The sequence below is a fragment of the Aulonocara sp. 'chitande type north' Nkhata Bay genome, linkage group LG16, assembly GCF_057382095.1.
Source record: "Aulonocara sp. 'chitande type north' Nkhata Bay isolate Kocher_YH1m ecotype deep benthic linkage group LG16, A_spYH_male_GT1.1, whole genome shotgun sequence".
Lineage (NCBI taxonomy): Eukaryota > Metazoa > Chordata > Actinopteri > Cichliformes > Cichlidae > Aulonocara > Aulonocara sp. 'chitande type north' Nkhata Bay.
Window position 1 is genome coordinate 23,282,274 of NC_141359.1, and position 22,119 is coordinate 23,304,392.

Below are 22,119 nucleotides of genomic sequence, written 5' to 3' on the forward strand. Positions count from 1 at the left end.
GTAGCACAGAGATATTTTTCAGTTAACCCAAAAAGAACTTAAAGAAGACACTTGTGGATTTTACAATCTCAATAAAAGGAACAATTTCATTTGGAGCTGAATTATTCAGCAAAGACCGTGTGTCCCGCTTAGCCTCCCACATTATTATTTAGTATTACGCAGTCAAATCTAATTGCTGTGCGACTCACCAGGTCTATAGTCTTAGCAGTGGTTTTAGAGGTATCATCACACCATGTCTCACACCACAGCCACTCCTGAGGAAGAGACTTGATGGCTACCTGGTGAATCATGTTGTTAGGAAGGTCCTACAAATATCACAAAACGAATTAAGTCTTGAAAGAGCAAACTCTGCAACACGTAATCCAACAGCACTATGCCTGAGTTATATACCTGGTCCAGGTTAGACAGACTGTTTGGGTCTTGGCTCAAGGCTTGGTACTGGCCTCGTAATCTGTCCCCGGCTGCAATTTTACGGAACTTCTTCAAATCGACTACATATAAGGCGCTGGAAGAAATATGAGCGGAGAGAGAGAGAGGAGACATGGAAAGCAGGTGTTAGAAATCCATTTCCTGAAAGGGGAAATCCCACCGGAATGAAAAAAAAAAAAAAGTAAATGAAGATAAATACCCCAGCCGCATTCACATTATTGTACCTGACACACTATATTAATAAACCCAGAGGTGCAGAATATGTAGTTTCACTTAACACTTATTAGATTTAAGTCTCCCAGAGGATATTCAATGCCTCGTGTTTTTCCTGGTCTCACTGATCATCTGTCATCTTTGATGCTTTTGTCCTGCTCTTTGGAGCGTAGCACCATGCTGGTATCCAATCAAGTCGCTGTGGTTTTCTGACTTTTCTTGTTCCGACACTATCAGTCGGTGGTGAAGTGAAACGTTCTGCTCTCTGTTCATCCACTGGCTGCCTCGCTGTCTGATTAGCCATCACACTGACAGAAGGAGAATTCAATACCACAAGCCTAGCAAGGAGCAGAACATTGTATTCATGACAGTGATTTATGATTTTATATGTGCCATGACTGTATACAAAAATAAAGCACTTAACTCTAAGCCCACCTATGTAAACGGCTTCTCACTAGAAGTTAAATGTTCAGTTCTGAGGTGTATGACACCATATTAATCCATTGCATTATTTATTTAGCAAAAACACTAAGCCAATTGTGGAAACAGTGTGCATAGGAATTAACAAAATGCAGTGGAGGAAAAGACATCATCAGTGATCTTAGAGAAGCAATTGTTGCTGTCCATCAATCTGGGAAGGGTTATAAGGCCATTATCAAACAATTTTAAAGTCCATCATTTTACAGTGAGAGACATTCGCAAGTGGCAAACATTCAGGGCAGTTGCTGATTTTCTCAGCAAAATGTAAAACATCAGAGATCAAATGATTAGTAGAAGTTTACCTGATGTGGTACTTCCTGTGTCCCAGATGTGACGCCCAATATCCAGTTTTCCAGAAACGATACCCTTCCATCTCTCTGCGGCTATCACAAAATGGTGTGTAGCCATAAGGAGCACCCTCCAAGTCTAAATCCCTCAACTCTTTCAAATCAGCTCGAACTATCTGCAACACGCAGCAAAGACAGACTTTGGTAAGCAGCCAAAGAACAGATGACACTTCAAAAAGTCTTGCTTTCAGTTGCACACTCCAATATAGCGGTTTCCTACGTCATTTCTGTTTGATCTTTACCTGGTCGGCATCCACAAAGATGATCTTGTCCACAGCTAAAGGGAATAGAACATCCAGGAAGAGGATCTTATATCCCCAGATAATCCTCTGCTTCTCAGTCTGCTGGTGGAGCCAACGGGGCCACTTGTACTGCACTAACTCATACTGAAAGCCGTATGACTCTGCCATGTGAGAGATGGTGTCCTGACCACAGCAAAAATGAAGTCCAGAGGTCAAATTAATGAAATACAAAAGCTGGGTTTGCCTAGCGAAATATTTATGTGATGTAGTAAAGATTTACTTTGAAAGAAGGAGATAGGTAATTCTTGAGAAACCAGAATTTGACAGGTGTTTGTGTATGCCGAAGCACAGACAGCATCATTATTCTGAATTGGAGACAGAATGGGAAAAGGTTAAGTTTGAGGATCAGGGATAAGAGGAACACAATGTGTAGCGCTTGAAAAGGAAGTGCGTGTTTGGAAAGTAAAACTGACCCACCTCAGAAAACGCTCATACAGATGGCCCGAGGCCACAGAAAAAATGTTCAGAACGTCGTCTTTTTTCTTCTCTCCGTCATCCTTCTTTGAGCCACCACCTGTGATGCTGTAAATGAGACCATGATACACGAGTCAGTTGTGTTTGGATTGGATGCGTGTTTTTCATAGAGTGACAATAAATCAAAACTAAGCCAACAGCCACCATGCTTTTGTACTGCCAGAGGTAACAGCAGCTGTAACAGCCATCAGAAAACACTTTCAAACAAACCATGCAACGCGATGCAACACGCCGAGATGATTTATTCAAATAAAATGATAATAATGGGGATGGAAATGCTGTGGAAATCAACACATTTGATATGATTTTCAGCTCCTGCTGGCTCCCAACGAGAGGGCTGAAATAAAGTTTTAGAACAGACCCAGCAAACATTATTCAGCTCTTCATGTTTCCATCCCCACAACATTAACAGAGTCCATGATACAAAGTGAACGATTCATTTGAAAAGCAAATCACTTAAGATTTATGCATAGATGACCTGCTTTAAATGAGAGCATCGTGTCATAGGATTGATGACTTTGGCAGGGATGACACAAATACTTCTGGCACCATTTTTATGATTCAAGCTGTAAAGTGTAAGTGCACTATTACAATTCACTGGTGCAATTTTGACACAGTGTGGCGTTTGAGACACTTCAAAAGAAAATGGGTTGTAATGCAAAAATGAATTATCATACATTATAGTTAATTGTGTTAGGGCTTGGATAAAAATCAAGCCAATCACATCAGTGTCCATTATCTCCTTTAAAAGCAACAGTCTTCTTCATGTGGAAAGTCTGTGGCAGCTTTTCCTGAGGAGAGACTTCCAAAGAAACATGCAGACTTATCTATAGTAGCTCTTTTAATTATTTTTTTGTAAACATGTTTCCATTGCTTCCAGATTTGATTGAAATTATGATCCTCACAGTTTATTTAAACCTTTATGCTGTTGCTTTCTACAGATTCATTTCATAATTAAAACTGGGATGGTTCAGGTGCAATTATATCAGACCCCTTTTTAAAGAATTATCCACATGGCCGTTGCCCTACTACCCTGTGTGGCTGGATGAGGGTACACAGGAAGAATGGCCCTGAAGGAATACCATGATTACAACTGAATGATTTAAATGACTTAAATATTTTTATTTTTTTAAGAAATGGAAATTGAACTGATTCAGCCTAGTATGGGAATGAGTACTCTATTAGTTGCATAGCAGATGAAAAAAAACTGTATTGTTTGTTGGACACAGGTCTCTCTTGTAAATGAGAAACTGAGACTACCTGTATAAATAAAGGTTATATAATTTAATTAATTAAAAAAATAAATCAACAGTGTTTTAGAAAAAAAGACTAGTAGCTTTTCAAACGTGAAGACAGAAGATTGGAGTGATTTTGTAGAGTAATGTGGAACACACGTATGAAGATAATGCCAAGCAAGTCAGCACATTACCTTTCAGACAAATGTTAGCTTTTTAATTAACTTAAATGTAAAAGAACAGATAAAAATCGACGAGCTAAAATATTTATATGCTGAGATAAGGGCACAAATGCAGGAAAAATCCAAAGTAAGGACACTCTCCACACTTGGGAATGCATCAACATACCCTAACCGCTACTAAAGAGCAGTGGTTCATGATGCAAGGCACATTTAGCAGACAGAAATCAGGACTTGTGCTGGAGGGTAGATGAGTCTGCAGTCAAACTGTGTCCTTGTCTGTAATAGACTGCTGATGAGGGAAGGAGTGTCTCTCCCACACTCAATCACAACCACAACCTCAGCCCCCAGGCTTCAGGAAGACACCAGTGAGTGAGAGGGAGGTGTGAAGGGAGGGGAGGGAGAATACAGTTTGTCCCTGCATGTCCTCTAAAACCAACTCTTTCAGGCACATCTTACCGATAAGAAAGATATACCCACAAAACACAAACTCAGCGATGGCCCTTTATTTACTTATTTTAAATCTGTAGTTCTGAAAATAATGTGCCTGCAGTCCTGTTCAAGATAAAGTATGACTCTTGATAGTTGAACAGTTGGCTTCTGGGTAGTCACCACACATCGGTGGGATCTGGGGAAGCCGACTGCCTGCCATGACTAAGCCAGGCATTATGAAGGGCCTCCAGCACAACAACAGGGTTCCCAAGATAAGCAGCTTTGGAGGGTCAGGTGAGAACCTGTTTGGCTGACTCACCCAAGATAATCTGGATCTCTGGAAGGGTCCACAGAGCTCTGTATAAATCCTGAGCTGTGGACAACACCAACTGGACAAAGCTCTACTTCTGTTTGCCCTCTGCCTATTTAGATTGAACAGGGTGTTTTGACATTTACCGAGTCATTCATTGCCCCCATTGTAACTACTAATACACCTATATACACGCGCAACACACCATGACAGGTTAAAAATAACATTCAGTTTCTCCATTATGGAGAATCAATACATTTGCCTTACTCAATCTCAGTATATACAGAGCAATATAAGATAACCTAATAACAAGGATTTCAGCAAATAAATACACGGAAAACACTTTCTATTCCGGCTATCTAGAATCAGTTTAGAAAAACAATGACACAAATGTGCTTTTTACAGCACCCTTCACCTAAAACCTGAACATCTCCCTCAGGTAACATCAGCGCTGCTCTCTCTCACACCCCATGTGGTCCACATGCTTGGTATTTCTAAGTGCAGCATAACAAACACTGCTAAGTTCCTCAGGCTGGGTAGAGACAATTACTTAATTTTTTCCATGCTAGAGACAAAGGGCAGAGGCAGCTAAATGACAAACTCAAAACGAAACAAAGAAAATACGCAAAAATGTGTGTGTGTGTGTGTGTGGGGGGGGGGGGGGGGGGGCATTTGGAATCAGTCCTGTTGTTGCTCTAAAGCAATGTTAGACTTAGTGATGCTTGCTGACATGAGTGCATCTCACTGTTTCTTTGGGAGATTGGGAAAATACATCGTCTTCAGCTTTTTACAATGACTCTCTTGAACTATTTTAAGGATATAAATGAGGTCATGCTTTAAGGTCACCGTTACCATTAAATCAACTATCTTTTGGTAAAATCACAAACTACAACGTCTTTGATGAAATCTTGGGATTTTAACTTTGTAATATCTGAGCTATCAAATAGCTGTCCTCAGCTGCTTCTTGTTTGTGGGTCTGACTTCAGTAACTGAAAAGCTGTTCCACTGGGCTGAGACAGGTGACTGACCTGGCCATTAAAGAATATCCAATTTCTTTGCCTTAAGAAATTCTTGGGTTGCTTTTGTGGTGATAACAGTCATTACCAATTTATACTACAAAGTAGGGCTGCATGATTAATCGTTAGAAAATCGCGATCTCGATTCATACTTATGTGCGATCTCATTTCCAAATGACAACGATTTAAAAAAGAAAATAAGAAAAAAAAAGACGACGACGACGATTGTACCGCATTTTGATCCGGGACGTAATCTGCATGAAAACAAGCGCTCACTCTTCCTGCTCAACAAATGAAAAGGGCGGAGCCTTATACCACGTGATACAGAAGCTGTGCCATGTGATGCTAAAATTAGCAGGGAAAAAACAACGGAGAGCACGTCAGGGATGACGAGAAAGTGACAGGAGAAAATCCATCCCGGTCAACCACCCAAACATCAATAACGGGAACCTTATACAGCGCTTCCCTATAGACGTCGAACTCCCGCAGGCACAAAGAAATTACGGAGGCTATCACTTATCACCTGACCAAAGATATGGCTCCCATCAACACTGTGCAAAACGAGGGATTTAGAAAAATGATCAACACCCTAGACAAACACTACACAGTGCCGTCCCGCAACTATTTTTCTATTGTTGCACTACCTGCTCGATACACGCAGTGTCGAGCAACGGTGGAGACGGAATTTCAAGCAGTACAACATTTTGCAGCAACAACAAAACGTGAGACATTTGTTGTTTTTATGTTCAGTTTCAACTGTTACGAAGTTGATGTGCAGTTAATAAGTGCAATAAATATTTATATTGGAAAAGAAAATCGTGAGAGAATCGTGATCTCAATTCTAAGCCAAAAAATCGTGATTCTCATTTTATGCAAAATCGTGCAGCCCTACTACAAAGCAATGAGTGATAAGTTTTGCAGCAATTTGCTGAATCCAAGCAGAGAGTAGAGTCTGTACACTTTAGAATTCTATCATCATGCATAAACACTAGTGACTCTATTCCACTGGCAGCCACACATACTTATGCCAAAGCATTGCCTCCACCATGTTTGACAGATAATGTGGTATCTGGTGTTTGGCATGCTGCTTTCCTCCTTCTCCGTACTGTTCTGTTTCCTTCATCTGGCCTTCCTGCTCTTTAGCACAGCCAGTGGTTTACAACCTTCTTGTCAGGCCTCTGTATTTGCATTCATGAAGGTGTCTCTTGATTCTACTACTTGATTTGGTTAGATGTTGTGAAGATACTTTTCTCTCTGGACTTTCTATCAAGAGTTCTACTGAATAGCTAATAAATACAAGCTCAACACTTTGAATCAACTCCAGATTTTAAATTAAGTTTTGAATATTGTGATAAATGGCCTCACTTGACAGTTTAACTGCTCCTAAGTCGATTGCCCTCCAAAATGAAGTACTATGCATAAAAAAGCTTTAATTTTTAAACAGTTAATGCAAGATTTTTCCCATACCTCTTGAATGAATATAGAAGAACTGCACTTCAGTCACATCTTTATTTTATAATGGTGACGTATGAGGCAAGATTACAAAAGAAAAAAATAGTGTTACTATCCAAATAGTAAAGGACTCGACTGTTTATTGTTATAATGGTGGAAATTCACATTAAACATGTTTAAAAGTGTCAAATGACCACTTCAGTATGTGTACAATTAATTCATGTGAGCCAAAACTTGAGGCTTCACGCTGGCTCTTAATCCTCAGTTTCAGACAGTTGTTTTTTCTACTCTTTGCTCTGCAGGATGTTAATGAGAAGAGATATCCTCTCTTATGGACAACAGGCTTCTAACAGACTCGAGACTTGCCTGTCCTAGTTTTGAAAGGAGGAAAGAAAACACTCTCGTCTACAAATGCAACTGAATTTTAATTTTAGATATATACATTACAGCCACTTAAGGGAGATTTCCCCCCCTAGCAACCATCTTATTAAGCATTTTATGTAACATTTTAATGGCATGGGTATTGTCATTATTTAAATATAAGCCTATCATGAGATAATAAATGCAACTAAGTTAGAAATGGTCTTAAGAATCCATCCAGTTCAATTTGCTTCATTATTTAGCAGCAGTGATCCTTCTCCAAGCACCTCTGCCAGCACATCAAGGACATGCTAGATCATTTATTGGTACTTCAGTTATAACTCTGACTGCAAGTACTTTTTTATGGTAACATTTAGCTACACTTCATAATACAAAAACACCCCAGGATATAGGGCCCACAAATAATATCTAGACCTGATAAGCACTATACAATCCAATAGCAAATACAGCACACTACTGAATGTGAGGTTCCAGGCATAACAGATCCAGCACTGTGGCGAAGAAGTCCACTTAAGCAACAAAGCTGAAAAAACTTCCCCTCACTCCTATTGTCTTTCAGTAGGAGAGCTTCTCCACTCATTAATTCACTCTATTTTTTAAGTATAGCAGCAGGTATAAGGTCATCACAAGATAAATCATTAATGAGTCTCATTTAGTCTGATGCTAGAGCACAAAAACTCAATAACAAAAGATCACAAACGATGACATCAGACAAGCTGTTTCTTTCTACCAAACTCTGTCAGGGTTTAACCACCTGCTTAAAGTGCACCAGCTGAATTTCAGTCCCCATATAACATCTTCTCCAGTGCTTCAATCAGAGGCTGAAGTAGGCTAAACATAGTGAAATACCATCCAACATGAAATATGAAAGCACTGGGTACTGCTCTTCTGCTCTGTTCCAGCAGACAGGTGACATACATATTCCCAGAACAAGGGAAAAAAAAATCAAGCTAAACACTCCTACTTTATGTTACTTATGTCAGCAAAACAGGATTTGTGATGAATCCCGTAGCACTGTTTATGACTATTATTTCTGATTCTGAACAATACAGCTTAATGCTGTGTGTGTGCAGATATATGCAAGTGAACACAATAAAAAAAAAGTTGACCTTACGCATGAATACAGGCTGCAAATTACCTCACGACTTGCTGAAATCGTAGAAAAAAAAATCATCACATGAATAAACAAATGCAAAAAAAAAGAAGAAAAAAATCCTTTCTACACTATTACCATTAGAATAGAATATCACGACTGATTCCCATTCATTACAATACTTATGAGAGCACTAAAAGCGACCAATAAACACTGCATGCTAATGAGTATGACGAGAGGTATTAGGTGTTAAATGGTTTGCAGCAAAACTGCCTACCTTTTCTCAAATGTGCTCCAAACACTTCACACAGCAAGCATTAAGTGAGGAGACAGGATCACACAGTTAGGAAGGATTTGGGAGGAAAACACACAAATGCACACACATACCTACAGAAGCACATATTTTTTGCAAGACTAGATCTTACAGCATAATATTGCAGTCTGGATCCAGGGGAGGAGTAAGATCTCCTGAAACCGCAATGTATAATTGACAAATGGAAGGCGCATCAGCACATCTATCAATCCATCAATGAGCTCACAGCTGTTACTGCCTGTCAGCTGGAGAAGGGCTTTAAACCTAAAGCCAACCAAATATAAGCTGTATTTGAAGAGATTACGCACCTTGCTATGGATTCCCATATGCCTTTGCTTTCACTAGCTTCACTTAAAAGATCTTCGCCAAGCTTGTCTGCCTTTTTCTGCACCTATAAATATACAATACACAGAAAATAAAACAATACTGGAAAATATTTTAGCATGGGTTATGTAAAATTGTTTTGACACCATTAATTTGTAATCAGTCAATCCTAGGCACATCTTAGAAAACTTCCAGCTCTAATTTCTTTATATTTGGTGAGAAAAATGAGAAATAGCTGCAGGGACTTAAAAAATGTGCATACATACATTGGAAATATTTGTACAATTTTAACAGGCTTGAAAGTCAATATTTGGCATGACCACCTTTATTCTTCAACACAGCGGGAACTCTCTCAGGCAAGCTTTCTTGTAATTTCTTTAAGTAGTCTTCAGGAATAGTTCTCCAAGCTCTTTGAAGGAAATTAAAAGCTCTTCTTTGTATGTTGGCTGTCTTTTTATTTTCCATTCTCTCTGAAGATGATCCCACACTGCTTCAATAAGACTCAGGGCTGTCAGGAGGCCAATCCATGACTGATAGTGTTCCACTGTGTTTTGCCCAGGTATGTTTTTACTTCATTGGCAGTGTGTTTGTTGCTCATTGTCATGCTGAGAAATGAAGCTGTTGCCAATCATATTCTTTCCAGATGGTACTGCGTGGTGGACCAAAACCAGACGGTACAACAACAGTGCCTTGAGGCAAACTGTTATTATGATTATGGGACCAGATGCATCTCTGTGATCCTGTCACTTTTTCTTTTTAATTCAATTGTCAAGTTTCCTCAACTTTTTTTAAGAGCACCCTGCTTAGACCATTTAAAAGTCTGACTCATTGGAAGCAAAATATAAAGAAGTAAGAGGTGGCTCAAGACTTTTGTCCAGTGTATTTTAGCTTGGATTGTGTTAAGTTGTCTTCACACCATTCATTTGTGATCCGTATATCATAGAAAACTGAAGAAAAGCATTTTCAGTGTGACATTTACAGTAGCACATCCAACAGGAAACACACTCACCCTGACTTTGATGATCTTACTATGGAAACTGTTCAGCACAACTATAACATCACCGGCATCTGCAGGTGAATCAGTTCCATCGTGCCTGAAAAAGTGGATAGAGAGTGAGAAAATGCTAATTGTTACTGAGAGTTTTAATACTTTTTTTATTTGTCAAACAATCTGCAGCTCACAGATATACATGTAAAGAATTTAGACTTTAACGTAGAAACAGACATACATTCATCAGCAGTCATAAGTCAAGTCTCTGTTAGGCAAATTAATAAACGTGTTTAAATAAGAACAATAAAATTAATGTTCCTAGGATTTAAATCCCTGTTTTTAACACTGCTACTGCAAATTGATCATTCAAGCTTATAATCTAGAAGTTTTGCTAAGCTGAAAAATGTGAAACTCAAATAGACAGAAATACATTTAAAGCATTTGTTTTTCGCTGATTTTGTGTTCAAAGAACATTAGAACACCAGAGCTAATATTTCAAGTAACGCAATCAGTCTAAGACCTGCAGTGTCTCTGTTGCAAACATTAAAGGGAAATACATGTGATCAGTGGCAGAGACTGCTTTACATGCTTCATCCATGGAAATAACACATGAAGGAGACAACAGCTGCTAATGGACCGACAGTGTGAGCACACACTTAAAAGCAAATAGTGGGACAGCTGCCAGGGTCACACTCTGACCATATTCATTACCCTCCATCATCATTAAGAATCACCTTACCATTATTTTACCCATCACTACTTCCCAGCCTTGCTCTATATACTCGTAGATTTAATGAGAAAGTCTGTGCAGTATTGATTCCGTAAAACAGCCTTTCAATGTAATTGTTTTAGGACTGATTTTCCCAGCACAGAATGTGTTTTGGCAGGCAGAATCTGCTGGGCCTAATGGTGAAACACCAGAGAGCAAACTTCAGGCGGAGATGAGCAATAGGCCATGATGCACTACAAGCCATTACAACCTCAATGCTTACTAAAGGCAAAAATCTAACCTTATCACTATGATAAATGCCCCTCTCTCATTGGAGCCAATGCACCCCTCCACCGCTCATGCTCAAGTGCTGCTTGTATTTTGCCCCTTCTGCTGTCAACGGTGCAAGACAGTCTTTAGGGCTTGTTTTAGAAAGCACGAGAGATCAATCTGTATCCCTGCTCTGAGAAGAGGAGAGCTGGCCATCTCATTCATCGCTGTCAGAGCGAGGTGTCTTGGCAGCACGGGTGGAAGAGGAAAATTCACACTCTGGGACTGGAGAGCGCAGACACTCCCACTAGGCTCTGATCGGCCACCTAACCAGAGCAGAGTGCCGCTAACCACAAGAATAATGACACTGCCAAGGTGAAAAATGACATCACCTCTTAGCTTCACCTGGAGGATTGGGGGATAAATCTTGGTTGTCTGAAATGATTCGAGAAGAACCGAGGGCTGTATGTGTCCTAAATCTTATGTGAGGATAGCCAGAGAGAAAAGTATCTGTGATTGTAGGGACATCTGGACCAGCGCACTAGAAATGCCCATACAGACTCGCATACACAGTTGGGATTACCACCACTTTGCTGTAAGGCAGTGCCGCTTTGTTATGTTACGAAGTAAAAAGAGGTTCCCTTGAAAAAAGAAGAATTTGATTTATTTTAGATCAAACTGAAAAGTGCAAAAAGCACATTTCAAGTGCAGAATTCAAAGAGTGCAAGGACTGAAAAAGCTGCATTTGCTAGATATTTATCCAACAAACCAAAGCAAAGTAATGTTTTTATTTATCCAGGAAAATTAGACAACCACAGCTCGCTCACTTTAGTATGTGGAGCCTTTGACTCCTACGCCAACCCAACTAAAACATATTCTGCTGCTGATATTCTGTTGTCTGAGGTAGATGCCATGGCAGGTGACCAGCTGAATCATCTCTCTACTCTGTCTTCTCTTTAATAGCAACCCTTTCCTCCTACCTGTCTCTCTCAGCTCAATGCTGAGCAGAACTCTGAGCACTCATCAAAACCTTGCATTGCTACAATGTCAGCAGTGGTCCACGTTGCCATAGTGATGGGTTTCATAGCTACCAGAATGAAATGGAGAGTTAGCTGAAAGCAACTTTGATGTTGAGCTATGGATAAAGGTGCCCAATAAACACGACTTATTTACTTAGATAACTTAGGTCTATCTAGAAATATCAGGACTTCAAAACAGCTTTCATGCTTGTGGCTCTGTACCCACCAGACAAGATAGGCATAGGATGTTTAGAAATTGTACAAATGAACATAAACACGAATAAATCTGGTCCTTTTTTCTTAGTTTTGTGAGTGAGATGTAGTTTGGGCTGAGCTGAGAACAGGTGACTGACTCTGCTATTGTCAAACAAATACTGCTCCACTGAACTTGCAGTAAGTTTTAAACCTGGTTTTAACCTTTACTCTCCAGTACTCTCCTTATTGTGGTAGACTACAATGACCTGCATTGTGGAGTGCAGCAAGCAGTAGGATATTGTGAAGATTTATCATTCGTCACAAATAGGACCCTGGAATCATCTGGGCTTTTTTGAGAGCTCCTTTGACGGCATGTTGACTGTTACCTGCTTAACTGATGAAGATGAAATAAAAACAGAGAAGAACTCACGTTAGGATTTGATAGATTTCTTCTGATCTCCCTTTACGTAATCTTAGGATCCAGGCTCCAGGATTTGCTTTCAGCTGGAAGTATCCCTGTTTTGGTGGAAATGGCCTTAGTAATGGCAATTAAAATATGATTCATTCTCAATCCTAGTGCAAAGAAGCTATGCTTCTGGACTTAACACAGTGCAAGAAAATTTGGGTTGTAGTATAAAAGGTTGCTGACCAGGTTAGCCATGACAATGGTGTCATACATGAGTGGGTCTCGGCTCATGCCCAGCGTAAATTGAAGTCCACGAGGAGGCTGGCCAGTTGACAGGTCAAAGCAGTGGCCCTCTAGCAAGAGGTGCTCCAGTTCAAATTCTGCTGCCACAACCCTGTTCACCTGGAAAGAAAAAAACAAAAACAAATTACAGAGCACTAAAATAGATGGGGGGGAAGCACTTTGGCGCTACCTAAATGTGAGAATGATGAGATCACTGGGTAGTAATGAGTCAGCATTACAATACCTCCTGCAAATGGATGTTATCCAAGTCATACGGGCTCCGGACTGCCTGCACCATCCAGCTCTCAGGTGTGATCATATTAAGAGTGAGGAGCGGAGTTTCTGGGAGCTCCATGAAGCGGGCAACTGGCCCTGGAGACACGGTGTCATTGGCCAAGAAAATAACATCCGGCTCCAAAACAAAGCGGTAAAAACTGTGAAGACAAGCAAAATCAAGTTAAGGGCCATTCCATAAATTTCAGTTCAACAAAAAAATTAATAAACTGACCTCAAGATCAGCTTATTTTTTTCTGTACAAATATTTCAGCCTATTATGAGCATCTTGTAATTTCACAAGTCCTTTTTCCAAAACCTTTTAGTCCTCATAACTTAGTATATGAGACAGCTACATGGCATTTCCAAGCCTAAAAGTACAGCTCTGTTAAAACACACAACAAGATCTTTTTTTTTTCTTTACACACACTCCAAGTGTCACAACCTAAAGCCAGAACAATTATCTATAAGTAAGTTTGAGCATAAATATCCTGAGATGTGTCATAGTTTCAAGATCAAAAATGAAACCAATTTAACGTCTACGACATCGAGTAACAGAATCAAGCACTGGTACCCTGGATGCTTTATCTGTTATTGAATAATTCACTAGATATGTTGAATAAGTGGCTGGTTAAAACAAGTTGCAGCATAGTAAAGGTTTACTTTTTTTAATCTACTTTTAGGTATCAAGGTAATTAAATATACTAGAGGTATTTAAGAGAAATGATTCAGAGTGGGTCAGGTGGGAAGGATTCACTGATTATCATTGGATGACCTATAATATGCAACAAATAAAAGACCGAACCTTTTTCCACTGGACCGAGATAAAAATTCCATCCAAAAACTCATTGTCCTCTTCAGCAAGCACTGAAATGATGACATGTTGTGCAATAGTCTTCTTTCTGTGACACGAGAGATGGGCCCTGTTGTGACAGCTGGGTATATACAATTTCTTCAAAGTGAGGAATCTAATTCTATTACTGCCAGTGTTCTTGCTCAACCAATAACAGAACTACGTGCTGCACTCTGTGTACCTGGAAACTTCTCTTTCTCCATCATTACAATTGGTGCAGAGGCTAGCTCCAGGCTAATCTTTATGCTAATTGTTTTTCTTCAGTGTGCCCTCTGACACAGAAGACTTGTAATGAGTGTAAATAACGTGGCAGATAAACATTACCAATGCTAATTCTTTTAATTCGCAATGCCTATAACACATTTCTTATTTAGAATGAGAATTCTCAGAAGTTATTACCAACTACAGCAGCAATGTGGTGACTCCAGAGTGAGATGGGAGCAGTAGAGAAAGTTAAAGTTAAGGAGGTAAAACCAAGCACACTACAAGAAACACAGAGTGCTCATTTGATTGGTTCCAATTTGTGAGATGGCCAATTCCCCACAAGACGAAAAGTGAGAGAAAGAAGATGAGCAGCCCTGCGGCAGTCTCACTGCTATGAGAAGTACACTACTGACTAAAATGAATCCAGTGACATAGAGCAGGATTCATGTGTTCCCACCATCAGCAGTATCTCCAGGGGCGAGCTGTAAGATTACCAAGCCTGTGGCTCTAAAAAGTAAAACGAAGTAGATACTTTGCGTTAAAAAAAAGATTAAAAAATAAATAAATAATAGTATAAAATTAGTCCACTTTCAGATTTTTCTAGCGAGAGTATTTAATGATATATAATATTTTAGGACATTTCTTTCTTAAAAGGGTACTGTTTCCACAAACCACAGATCTCCAGCAACGCCAACAACAATGTGTGGCTGGGTGATCCTGTTTGTTGTTTTTTAGAGTCTGTCCTTCACCCATGAGCTCACATTTAGTCAGGCAGAAAGTGAAAATTGCATATAAAGAAAGCAAAACACAAAACACCTTTCCCACAAAGGTAAATACTATGATACATGTCTTTGTTGTTATATGCTGAACTATTAGAGGATTAATACTGCAGGTTGATTGTAGACATTTAGTTTACTTAGATCATATAATGTACTTTTATTGGCTACTTGATATAAATGTAGCAAGTCGTCAGTTACATCAAATACAGGCAAGTTGTCAGTTGGGAGGATATGGAGTGGATGGGTTGAAGAGAGTAGATGTGCCAGTGACTTGTGGAGGGATATATCCTTAATTATACTGGTACTATGTCTGGTCAATTCAAGTCATTATGAAAATCTTCCCTGGAAAGTGGAGATTTAATTCTTGAAGGATTTTTGGCTTTGGTCATCTTTCTTTTTCACAAAAATAAATAAATAAAAGCCCACACCACATCTGAGCTGAATGCTGATGAACAGTTTCAACCTTTAATTTGCTTTTTTTTTTATTACTACTATTGTTTTCACTGCATGGTTTGAACTGCAACAATGAAGGTTGTAAGCAATTTGCCCAGAGATGCAAGTGGAGGCCCAAAGCAATAAGGTACTATTATTAAGCAGATTGCATCTGTGCAGTATAAAGGACGGGCCAAGTTAGAGATGCTAAGTCTGCAGCAGTAAGAGGATACACAAACAAGCCAAACAGGAAAATTTAATTACTGTTGGAGCTAGATCTTACCTCTTGAGAGGCATCTCAGATAACTTGGCCCTGCAGTTCATAAACACCTGCAGTCTCACATTGACCACTTGACTGAGCACCTGCAGGATTCACAGAAAATATGACCCAGTTAAAAATCAAGAAACAAGTACAACTTAAAGTGGCTGAAATGTGTTAAAACACACGTGAGCCGTTTTCTTACTAGTTACTTATTATATTGAACTTTTAAAAGTTCTTCAATGGGAAAGCATAGATATCCTTACATACGTTTCAAAAATTATTTTTTCAGTTAAAGAAAAATATCTTATATAATTATATCTATAAAAAATATTATATTAAATATAGTACAATTGCATTTGCAAGATATGAAAGTTTGAGTAAATCTCAGTTCAATTACAATGCAATGATTTTCAAGTCAACTGAAAATAATACAAAGATGAATACAAACTTTTCTCAAGTTCAGTATCTGACATGTTGTATTTGTACTACAGTGCTGTGAAAAAGTATCTGTCCCCTTACTCATTTCTTTCTTTTTTTAAAAATATTAGACAAAGACACCCAGGGTTAGTTTAAAATGCAATTTTACATTTATTTAGGGAAAAGGGTGGAGGTCATTTCTTTTTTCCACACAGAGCCAGGTAGGTTTGGATAGCTTTTTCCCTTTAATAAATTATATTACTTAGATATTTTAAGCAAATATAAAATGCAGTTTTTTAAATGACGATCATTTCATTCATTAACATTACAATTTGTGAATATCAAATACATAAATGTGACAAATAGACAATAAAATAAGAAAGGGGGCAAATACATTTTCATCCATCCAACCATCCTTCCGTCCGTCCATCCATTTTCTATTGCTTATCCAGGGCCAGGTCCCAGGCACAGCAGTTAGAGAATTACAGAAGTCCAGACATCCCTATTCCCACCTGTCCCCTACTCATCCAGGTGCATTCCCAAGAAGAGACATAATCTCTCCAGCGAGTCCTGGGTCTACTTAGGGCCTTCTCCTGGTAGGACATTTCTTAAACACTTCATCGGGTACCAAACATCCTCAACTGGCTCCTTTTGACGTGGAGAAAGAGCAGCTCTACTCTCAGTCCCTCACGAAAGAATTAATCTTTCCCCTGTCTACAAGAGCACAACCACCCTTCAGAGAAAATTCATTCCTACTGCTTGTGTCCATGATTTAATTCTTTCAGTCATTACCCAGAGCCTATGAGCATAGGTAAGGGTAAGAATGTAAGAATGTAGATCAACCCATAAATTGACTACTTCGCTTTTACACTCAGCTCTCCCTTCACTACAAGTGATCACAAAGGATTGATACAGCATTCGCATCACTGTAGATACTGCACCAATCCATCTGTCAGTCTCCCACTCCCACTCCCCTCTTTCCTCACTCATGAACAAGACCCCGAAATACTTCATCTCCTCCACTTGGAGCAGCAACTCGTCTCTGATGTGGAGTAGGCACTTCACCCTTTTCCTTCTGAGAACCATTGTCTCAGACTTGGAAGAGCTAATTCTCATTCCCAATGCGTCACACTGTGCTGTGCACTGCTACAGTGCGAGCTGTAGGCCACCACCAGCCAACAGCACCACGTAATTTTCCCCTCCATTAATCGGCACCTACGAGGTTCCTGTATGTTATGTTGTGTGTGTGTGTGTGTGTGTGTGTGTGTGTGTGTGTGTGTGTGTGTGTGTGTGTGTGTGTGTGTGTGTGTGTGGAGGGAGGGGGCTTAGGCTTGGTGCAGCCCGAAGAGATGACCTGGGTCCGCCCTTCTGTGGGCTCACCACCTGCAGGACCCATAATAGGGATCAGGTGTATTGTGCATTGTGTGTTAATAAGTAAATGGACTGATTCTTATATAGCGCTTTTCTACTCTCCCGGCAGTGTTGGGGAGTAACGGAATACATGTACCGCCGTTACGTATTTAAAATACAAAATATGAGTAACTGTATTCCGTTACAGTTACCGTTTAAAAAGGTGGTATTCAGAATACAGTTACTTTGTTGAAATAAATGGATTACACTGCGGTACTTTCCTGTTTCATATTGTCGCGGGTCAGGACTGTTTGGGTTTTGTTTGACAGCTACGTTCTGATGTTCCAGGCGGCAGCGTTACGGTTGCCATGGTTACAGGGCGACGCTCTCTCTCTCTCTGCGACTGTGTGTTTCCTGGGTGAGAGAGCGCCTTTTCGTTGTTGTTGTTGTTGTTGTGCTAAGCTAACAGGCAGAATGCTACAAGCATAGCTCTAAAGAATGTAGCATCATGGGCAGTGTAGTCCGTGTTGCAGGGAGAATGGACTGCCATACCCGTTATGGGTCTGTGAGCGCGAGGAGGGAGAAAAAGGGGAGTGGAAAGGTACGAGTTGTCATCGAGGAAAAACGGGAGCTGGAAGCATGTAAATATAATAATAACCACTGCAGCCAAGAAGAGTGCCTGACGAGCCCAGTTGTAAGTAAGCTATTAAGACTCGACTGTACACCGTGTTCGTGTTTTCCTCCGAAAACAATAAGTTCCGTTGGAGCAGCCTTTCAACGCCTGTCTCTGTCTCTCGCCAGAAAAGTTGACCCACACAACAAAGTAAAGCTATTTTTCGGCTACGAGCCGACAGGGACCCCGCCGTATTAGTCAGAGGTCCCTTTACTACAGTTCGGAGTCGCGGACCTTCAGTAATAGTAATAAATCACACAGCAATAGTACATTCACGTTGTTGTAAAAAGCATGATAATATATTAAGTAATCCAAAGTATTCAGAATACGTTACTGTCATTGAGTAACGTAACGGAATACGTTACAGAATACATTTTGGGGCATGTATTCTGTATTCTGTAATAGAATACATTTTAAAAGTAACCTTCCCAACACTGTCTCCCGGAGTACTTAAAGCGCAGTATACAACATGCCTCATTCACCCATTCACACCTACTCATACAAGCACTTCTAGACTCAAGTGCAAACTAACCAACATTCACACACATTCACACTCCGAAGAACGCATCGGAGGGCAACTTGGGGTTAGTATCTTGGATATTTGGTATGCAGACTGGGGAAGCCAAGGATCAAACCACCAACCTTCCAATCAGTAGCTGATCTGCTCTACCACCAAAGCCACAGCCACCCAAGTGGCAGTAAGGGGCGGAGGCCCTGATGGTACAATCCCCTGATGGTCCTGAGTTCGATTCCACCACCTGTCCGGGGTCTTTCTGTCTATAGTTTGCATGTTCTCCCCATGTTTGCGTGGGTTCTCTCCGGGCACTCGTGCTTCCTCCCACAGTCCATAGACATGCAGTTAGTGGGGTTAGCTTAACTGGTAATTCTAAATTGCCCATGTGAATGTGAGTACAAATAGCTGTATGTGTTTATGTTTTAGCCCCGCGACAGACTGGCAGACTATACCCTCCCTCTCACCCTATGGTAGCTGAGTAGCTGCCATAGGGTTCCAGCTCCAGCAACCCTGACAAGGATAAGCGGAACAGAATGGATGGCTGGATGGATGTTGTGAAAACTTTCTGGCCAAATTAATTAATGTATATGCCACATACACATTTTCTTTGTCATTTTTTTTCCAATAATTCCAATAAACAAATAATTATTGTATTTAAAGTAAAGTCTATAAAAGAATATAAAGACTAAAATGGATCCCAGTATGATCCTGAAAATGACACAGTCTATCATATTTTTTTTACCTCAGCAATCTGCATGTCTTTCTACCCTTCCTACATTGAAAGTGATTTTAGGTGTGATTTTATAAGTTCTTCCTATATCAGAAAATGATAAAGAATAATGGGGAAAAATATAAAAATGCACTACAGCTTACAGTCAGAAGGGAGGAAATCTTCTGTGCTTCTCTTGTGAGGGGGTCAACGATTGCCACAACATCATAGAACACCTCGTTCTCACGTGGAGAGAGATGAAGCACGCTGAGGAACAAAAAAAGCACACCAGAGCGAATTCAACAAACAACGTCATACAATCCTTAATCAGCAGAACTGCAAATCAAAAGACTTGCAGCTTGGCACTCCTTGAAATGATGGCATTGCAATTTTCAGGCCCATTACAAAAAAAGGAGCATGAATACTTTCCAATGAGACTACAGATCCCAAAGGGGAAAAAGAAATCCCACCTGTGGGTGTCTTTGATAAAGTGGACATCTCTTCTGACTTCTCCTTTGGGGGCTGCAGTTAGCAAGGCATCAACTTTCATAACTAAGTCACTGGCACTGAGGGGGAAAAAATCAGTTTGTCATTTTCTTTAAAGCATTTGTGTTAGTGAAGATGTTAACCAGCCCTTGCGCAATATAATATCAAGCTTTAAATAGGCAGAGTCACGCCTTAATCAGGCTACTGTACCTTAAAACTGAGAAAGTGACATTTCTTCATGACAGAATACTTTCAAACATTTGATACATGAGGAAAAAAGAAAATCCTACACTAACAGATAATTCTAGACAAACTTAATGCAAAGGTGACACAGAGGGAACGCTTAAACAGATGCACACATTTCTATCACAGACACTTAAAAGAGACAAGTAGGCCAAAAAGAAATACAAACATACTGCTTTGGCTTCATTCCCATCTGTTTAACTCTGGCTTTGACTTTCTCTGCAGAACCGCTCAGAGTAATCTTTTCCAGCAAGTGGAAATCCTCCACAGTGAATTCTTCCTGCTCTTCAAACGGACCAAGGATCTAACATGAGGAAAATAACACAGTCAGAACACGACTTTTCCCATTCTTATCTCACCATGTATTATGTACAACTTTCCCAGGGGATGTTAAATGTAATGTGATTGTGACACAGTGTTTTATCCACTTAAAGTCACGGTATTCAGTGAGGCTGCCTGGTTTTTCTATTCTGGGAGAAGAGCCCTACCACTGCAGCAGAGCAAAGTAAGATAATATTAATTGTTACTGCCATCACAGAGACTGGCCTCTTTATCCGTGGTTGTCAGCATTGCTGTTGCTGAGACATCAGTCACCAGCTCTGTACACGTACAGTGAGCACGTGTGCACACACACACACACACACACACACACACACACACACACACACACACACACACACACACACACACACACACACACACACACACACACAGCCGTGCCTGCCACTTGTGACCTTTGAGAAATAGACATGCTGATATGACAGTGCTAAGAAAGCACTCTGAAAACACTAGAGGGAAAAATCCTCCAAAAGTGCAGCTGCATGGAGAATCTTTCTCTGCTGTAGCAAATAACACCACCAGTGCTTCTTGTCACTGGCAATAAAATGTTTTCTATTCAAGAGAAGCCATCTAAAGAATCAGCTGCCTGTCAAAGTAACTATTTTTCAAGTCACAAGGAAATTGATAGTTGGTGAGTCTCAAGTCAAAAACCTTATCCCAGTGAAACTTCTTACAAGAAGAAGTCATCTTCTAGATCATTAGTTGCCAAGTTACTGTCACACTTAATTTTGAACAGGGCAATAGTTTCATTAAGTTAGTCGTATACTGAAATTAAACATCTAAAACAGTTTAATACATTTTCAAAGCTGGATGTGTTACTTTTAAAGAACAGAGGTAGATATTAATCATGTGATTAATTTTGTGTGATTTTCTAACAATACTTTTGTACTGCTTATTAATTTCCCGTGGTTTTCGGAATCTGTACAAGCTGCATTACTACATTAAGGGAGAGAAGCTTTGAGTTAAAATGAGTTGAACTGTGGCTGGCTACTTGTTCAGACTGTGATCACACACAGTTTATTTATTTATTGTGTTTCCGATTAGAATATTGGGAAGTTGCTTATGCACAGAAAATATGACACTATTGCAAACATTTGCTTCCTCCGTGTGTAGCATGACTGCAGGGCTTTTCCTGCTTATGAAATTTTCGAGCACCAAAGAGCTTTGGTTTTTGCCCAGAGAAAAATCACCAGGACTGAGTTTTTATGTAGGTGGGGTTACTTTTACTCATGAGCCTTTACCCATATGCCAAAAAATAACAGCAGAAGTTACACAGCCATAAGTATATGTGTTCACTCATTAGTGGCGTGGTTCTTTTAGACCGAGGAAAAACCCTGGATTTTCTGCCATTGATCTGATTGACTGCATCCATTGTCAGTTTTTAACTATGCATAAGCTGGAGCCCACTCACCCTCCCATTGCTGATCACTGCACGCTGTCCAGGATTGAGTTTCAGTACGTCTTGACAGAATAACTGTTGAGTGCGGATAAAATCAACTTCAAGGGTGTTGAATTTTTTCTCAAAGGCATCCATATCCATGCCCTACAGCAGAAAAACAAAAGTTTGTTTACAATGTCAGATAAATTGATTGCATCGCTGGCTGGCTAAGAATATGTGATGTAATCCATAGTTTGTGGTCAACTGAAATATCCAATAACGCAGCTGAAAGACATTTCTCTCATTTCAGCCTGTCCAAAAATATAAAGAGTGATGCATTGACATAAAAATGATG

At 39.9% G+C, this 22,119-nt stretch overlaps 1 protein-coding gene across 7 annotated transcripts in view; it reads right to left on the reverse strand.

Annotated features, from left to right (window-relative positions):
• Positions 1-22,119, reverse strand: part of uggt2 (UDP-glucose glycoprotein glucosyltransferase 2) — a 45,578-nt gene that overhangs the window by 3,843 nt on the left and 19,616 nt on the right. For 2 of the 7 annotated variants that reach the window (XM_086267772.1, XM_086267773.1), the window contains exons 23-39: positions 21,798-21,929; positions 20,221-20,351; positions 19,789-19,884; positions 19,483-19,585; positions 15,677-15,756; positions 13,097-13,286; positions 12,814-12,972; positions 12,595-12,680; positions 9,990-10,074; positions 8,965-9,047; positions 8,621-8,644; positions 2,189-2,293; positions 1,992-2,076; positions 1,712-1,894; positions 1,425-1,585; positions 391-505; positions 189-305 (exon numbers count right to left, since the gene is read on the reverse strand). In XM_086267772.1, the coding sequence (XP_086123898.1) occupies positions 189-305; positions 391-505; positions 1,425-1,585; positions 1,712-1,894; positions 1,992-2,076; positions 2,189-2,293; positions 8,621-8,644; positions 8,965-9,047; positions 9,990-10,074; positions 12,595-12,680; positions 12,814-12,972; positions 13,097-13,286; positions 15,677-15,756; positions 19,483-19,585; positions 19,789-19,884; positions 20,221-20,351; positions 21,798-21,929 (1,935 nt within the window). Of the gene's footprint in view, positions 1-188; positions 306-390; positions 506-767; positions 981-1,424; positions 1,586-1,711; positions 1,895-1,991; positions 2,077-2,188; positions 2,294-8,620; positions 8,645-8,730; positions 8,812-8,964; positions 9,048-9,989; positions 10,075-12,594; positions 12,681-12,813; positions 12,973-13,096; positions 13,287-15,676; positions 15,757-19,482; positions 19,586-19,788; positions 19,885-20,220; positions 20,352-21,797; positions 21,930-22,119 lie in introns of those variants that run through there. The other 5 variants (XM_086267769.1, XM_086267770.1, XM_086267771.1 and 2 more) reach the window with 5 other exon arrangements.